Source organism: Uranotaenia lowii, chromosome 3 (genome assembly GCF_029784155.1).
Source record: "Uranotaenia lowii strain MFRU-FL chromosome 3, ASM2978415v1, whole genome shotgun sequence".
In the NCBI taxonomy this organism is placed as follows: domain Eukaryota; kingdom Metazoa; phylum Arthropoda; class Insecta; order Diptera; family Culicidae; genus Uranotaenia; species Uranotaenia lowii.
Genome location: NC_073693.1, coordinates 266443775 through 266449774, shown reverse-complemented (window position 1 = coordinate 266449774; position 6000 = coordinate 266443775). Strand labels below are relative to the sequence as shown.

Sequence of the window (6000 nt, the reverse complement as noted above, 5' to 3'; positions counted from 1 at the left end):
AAGGTGGTCTGAATAGAGCTCCGCATAAGTAACTAATTGACTACAATGCTCGCCTAAATCCGTTAGAACTAAATCAATTGTGGAGGGATTTCTAATTGAAGAGAAACAAGTATGCCCATTAGGATATTCAACAGTACACAGCAAAAAATTTCTAAAAGTATACGGAATCTAAAACACGAGTAGTTTAATTTTTTACAAGTGTAAATCGAAGACGATTTTATATCACAAACAGTGTAAAATTGTATGTTCGATTTAAAATTAAATGGAAATGTGCAACTTGTGTGGCGTGCGTCGGATAAAAAGTAAACAAATAAGAAAATTATTCGAAAACGAGTCGTAGGCGTAGCTCTAGCATTTCCAGAATCCTTCAAAAGCTGATAGGTTCATAACAATGTCACATTGAAAAAAGAATGCTGTTGAAATTAATCAGTTTTCTCTCCATTGCAGCAAGATCAGATTTTTTGCAGCGGCAGTGATTTTTCGTAGAAATTTTCAACAGGTGGAGGTGACGCTTACCGAAAAATAATGGTGTTCTGGGACGAATCGAGGATCTTGGTGACGGCCATTTGTACAACATCACCGTGCTAGGAATCATCGGATGAAACAAAAATTCCAGGCTGACGCTGTGCGTGATGGTGTATATCTTTTTAGGTTATTTTTGAAAATATATGCGAAATTAAAATTTTAAAGCAGCGTACTCATTCATAGACAACAGCAAAACCTGAATATTTAGCAAAGATTTCTAATATTTACGATAATAAATCTTAAAATTCACATCCCCGTGTATTTTTACACGACGGCTTTCGTCGCCCGATTTCGTGCATTGTTTTCGATCTAAATTTACACGCCTCAAAAATTACATTATTTAAAAAAATACATCGTGATAGAATTTTACATCAAAATCGATGTTCCGTTTTCGTGCATCGTTTTCGGTCTAAAATTACACGATTTTTTCTTGCTGTGTATAATAACCCGCAGAGTAGTCATTAATTAAAATATTTCCATTAGAATTTGATGAAATATTATCCAAGATCGGTGTTTTGCAATAATGTCACCAATAATTAAAAAAATCTAGATTCATTTCTGGTGAGTTTGTGTAAATCTCCCTTCAAAAAATGTTTCATTTCACCGCTGCATTGGAAAGGCAAGTATGCGGCATCAATCATAATTTTTCCCATAAAAGTTTCTAATACAATTCCAATTGTTTCTAGGACTTTTGTATTGAAAGAAGGAAAAAGTCTAAATGTGAGACGACTATTGATGAAAATAGCTACACCCCCACCTTGTCGATCAAGTCGATCATTTCGCAAAATTTTAAAGAAAGCATTGCTTTTCAAGTTATTGTCTGGCTTTAAAAAGGTTTTAGTGATGGCAGCAATATGTATGTTTTGAGTTTTCAAAAATAAAAAGAATTCATCTTGGTTAACCAGCAAAGATCTAGCGTTCCAATTCATAATATTTAAAAATCTATTTGGATCCATGAGGGAATCGTTAAGTCCTAATAATATTGTAAGCATAATTATAAGAAGTTTGGAAAGCTTCAAACATTGAATCTGCTTTTAACATTAAAGCTGCATCATTTCCATTAAATTAATTTGTAGAAGATTTTCGAAAAGGTTCAAATTTGACTCGACAATGAAACATAAGAGGAGCTTTTTCAAGAATTTGCTAATAATTAAACTGATCCTTTTTAAAATGGATCAAATAAAGCTTAAGAGCAAAACCAAAACTAGTGGTATTATTCGTGTTGGTTCTTTTCCTCATTTGAATTACTTGAATCGGAGAAAAACCTAACAAAGAATTTAATTCGGTTGTGATTTCATCCGGTGTCTGATCGCCGGAGAGATCACGAAGTACAACTTTGAATGGACGATCACTTTTAGCATTGTGGGTAAAAAAAATAATTTAAAAAATTTCGAAAATCATTAAAAGATTCCGCCAATATACGAGCAGTTCCCCTTCGACCGATCTGAAAAGAAATCTTCACATCCTTGACGGAAGTGACGATTTCATTCGGGTTCTTGTAAAATGTTGTTGCAGGTAAAGTCTGTTTCACATAGAATCTGGCCGCATCTTTTCATTTACTGCAGCGCCCCTAGTTGTCACATCTCGAATCTTTTGATTTTGATCCGGATGGTTTGTTTACTTAGTGGTGAAAATTTCATCAAGATTTAAGCAGTCAGTCAAAAGTTATCGACGATGGAACGCGAAAGGCGAGAGAAAATTCTGCACACTCACGTAGAGAAAACGACGTGGTCAGGGGTAAAGATCGCGAAATTCCTGAAATATCCAAAATCGACTGTCATGCAAGCAAACACCCCAACAGGACGCTGAAACAAAACCTAATTGCCAAAACCAGGGCAAGGAAGTTGTACGAGAAAGTGTTGACAAAGTACAACGGATGCATTTTGATGGACGACGAAACTTACGTCAAAATGGATTTTGGACAAATATTCGGTAACAAATTTTACCTTGCGAAGCGTAAAGGGAATGTTGCGGGTAGATTCAAGTTTGTTTTTGCAGATAAATTTGCTTGTAAGTTAATGATTTGGCAAGGGATCTGTAGTTGTGGGAGGAGGACTAAGATTTTCATCAATGGGGAATGGAGATGTTTACAAAGAAGAATGTCTGCAGAAGAGGGTTTTGCCATTCATTCGGTCCCACAAAGGTCCGGTGAAGTTCTGGCCGGACCTGGCAAGCTGCCACTACAGCCGGGGTGTCGTTAACTGGTATAAGGAGAACAAGATCGATTTTGTTAAAAAAAAGTATCAATCCACCAAACTGAACGGGTTTTCGTCCTATCGAGAAATGTTGGGCAATAGTTAAGGGCAAACTGAAGAAATGTGGCAGAACCATGAAAAAACCCGCTTAAATGGAAAAGTGATGGAACAAAATGGCGAATGAGGTTACCAGCAGTACTGTGCAGAAAATGATGGGTGGTATCACAAAAAAAGTTCGAAAATTCATCCGAAAAGCTGACGAATGATTTTTATGTATATTTTTCCTTAAAGTGCAATAAAAACCCTACAAAAGGACATTTTTTCTTTTGTTGTACGTTATTTCTTTGCGGAGAAATGATCTATTTTATCCGACCAGATTCTATGTGAAACAGACTTTACACAGCAACGATACGATGCTCCGGCGTACGTGTTGACGGCTCAACGGTAAGGGAGAGTGGGGATACTTGATCCCCTTTTCTTATTTTCTCCATATATTTTTGGAAAAATTTAGCAACTCGCAAGCTTTTACATTTTCTGACAGCGTGTAACTTCAAATTTCTATGCTAAAAAAATAAGAACGATACTTGAACCCGTAGATGTACAAGAAACGTGGGAGTAAAAAAATTGCGATATTTTTGAAGTTAAGGGAGACAAGATCCTCTATTGAAGAGGACTTGATCCTTTATTTAGGAAGCACTAATCCTTGAGAAAAAAAAATCAAACGAAACCCCAAGATAGAATGTTTATTGACAATTTTGATCATGTTTGTTCTTATTTCACAATTTAAAAATGACAGAAGAAGAAAATTTTATAACTTTGTCTCAACACTAAAGACATTGCATACTTAAAGGCGCTATTTTCTATAATTTAGAGAAAATTATTTATATTGGCCCTTTTCTTCAGACAATTGATGGATAAATATAAGTTTTTGCATAAATATTAGTAATCTCGTAATCAGCAATGATTACGATCAATTCAGGAGAAGAATATACCGTTTTCAACTCTAGGGATCAATTGAATCTAGGGATCAATAATCAACCTTTTAGAAAACTTTTTCTGAAAAAAGTTGAGAGTTTTCCATTGCTTTGAAGTTCATATTACGCTCGAATGATTGATATTTTTGAACAAATATTTTAGCTATAATTTTTCCATGTAAGGAACATTTTATAGTGATAAAGATCATCAAGTTACATTTCGTGAAATTTTTCTAACAATGTTCAATTACTCATTTTTCGAGCATTGAGTATTGTTGTTTTGCTCCATTTGGCACATTTTTCTAGAACATTTGATCTTTGTAGGACATTCGGGATATAGCTAAGGAATCAAGTGTCCTCATTCTCCCCTACAGATGGAAGTGAGAAGGTAAACCTTTTTTTTTATATCAACCCAAAGGGCTCGGCTCATCAACAGTTTTTTATTTCCAAAGTAAGTTGATGCAGATGTTGTCTTTATTCTAGAGAAGTTAAATGGCATTCGGAATTGTTTGCCGTTTTCCAGTCCGTCTTGATTACAACGACAACCAGTAGAGAAATAAAAACATTTATCCCTAGCGTGTGCACTAATCTTTATTGATTTTATCTGTTAAATCTTGTTAAAGCCTTGTTAGTATCGCATTTTCTTACCCCTGGGAAATTGGAAGGGTAGTTTTCTCGTTGACTCGTGCAGAAGTGGGCACAGTGGGACAAACCGATTTTTCACAGGTGGTTAATTTTAATTTCCTGACAATGAAGTTTCAAAAAATGTGACTTAGAGGTGCTTTCTGTGTGTTCGTTAGATTTGTTAATAAACATTTTTTTATATCTTTTCCAAATGATCACTGTTCCATCGCTGCTCACTTCTCAAATGATAAGATTCGTCATAGAGCAGCGCTCCTAGTTTGCTTGCTACCATCGCGTGGTCCATCAGCAAACACTTTATGACGAGGGTGGAACAAGCTGATAGAATCGAATTTCCTCGTAACTACGTTGTTAACTAGCAGCTACTGTCCCTCTCCACCGGCCGTCAAAGCCCTCGAAACGGGTAGGGTAGCCGGATAGTGGACGTAATTTTCCACCCAGTGCTGCAGATTGTCCTCGTCGTCCTCGTCCTTATCGCTCAGCCGCCGAAACGGATATGTGCCCAAAGTGATCGGAACACGGAGTGCTACCTGTCGCTCCATCAGGTTCGGTTCAATCAGAATCTGAAATGGAATCAAAACAGAAATCGATTAGTGCAGACCGGGGGAACCTACCACGTTTAGGTTAAAACCGCTCAAAAGGTATCGCTTCGTAGCCAATACGGTTTAGTGCAGCATCAGTAGATGCATAAAAATAACTTCATGGGAATTACTCGAATGCACGAAACTTCTAAATGGTTTAACCTTAATCCGCTCTTGAGTGTCAGTGTGACACTATTAGAAGTTTGGCAGTTTGTAACTTTGTTCGGATGCATTCAAATTTAAAAAAAATATCTAGGGCCCCTAATGGATTCATTAAATTTTTCGTTTTGCTTCATCACTGTTTATTATTCACGTTCAGACTAAAAAATACCTCAACCAGACCTCGAGTGTCAATTTGACACTCCTCGCTTAAAATCGCTATAAATCTCACTTGTTTTCTTGTTTTTTAACCGATTTAAAAAATATATAGTTTTGAAAACCTCGTAATATAACTCAAATATGTTGCTTAGAGAATATTCGGCTACAACTATTTATCATCATCACTAATCATATTTTTGTCAAGCATCAAGCCAATGCAGATACATGATTAGAACTAGAGGTGTACCGAATAGTGGTATTTGGCGAACGGCCGAATACCGAATATTGACCATTTCAACTATTCAGCCAAACGGTGATTTTATCACGGTTATTGTTTCGATTTTATCACGCTTTTTCAAAAATCATTCAGAAACCAATTCCAGGACCTTCATTCATGGTATTTTTCATAGTTTATGTTATGATAAAGGGTGATACGGTCAAAATTTGGTCAAAGGTAAACGCGTGTAAATCGGTGAAATCGTTTATTTAAAAGATCAAATTAAATTTCTTTTTGAAGTTTAATTAGTATATAATTCAGCAAAAATATTCAGTAAGGCTTCCGCTTTTCCAAATCCGAATTGCCGGCCCTTACGCTTAACCCCTGCCATCAGATTTTGTACAGCCACCTTGTCCACCTTCTTCGCCGCAGAAAGCCAGTTTGCTTTGATCTGCTGTTCGTCCTTAGCAGTTTTTTTTGGTCTTTTTTAAGTTCCACTTGACAATAGCCCAGTATTTCCCAATTGGGCGAAGCTCTGGCTTGTTGGG

At 36.3% G+C, this 6000-nt stretch overlaps 1 protein-coding gene across 1 annotated transcript in view; it reads right to left on the bottom strand.

Moving 5' to 3' along the window:
- Positions 1–4267: 4267 nt before the first annotated feature.
- The window catches only part of LOC129757445 (arrestin domain-containing protein 4-like), a 39465-nt gene continuing 37732 nt past the window's right edge, over positions 4268–6000 (bottom strand). The window contains exon 6 of the mRNA XM_055754670.1: positions 4268–4899. Coding sequence (XP_055610645.1) covers positions 4699–4899 — 201 coding nt within the window. The 3' untranslated portion in view covers positions 4268–4698. The remainder of the gene's footprint in view (positions 4900–6000) is intronic.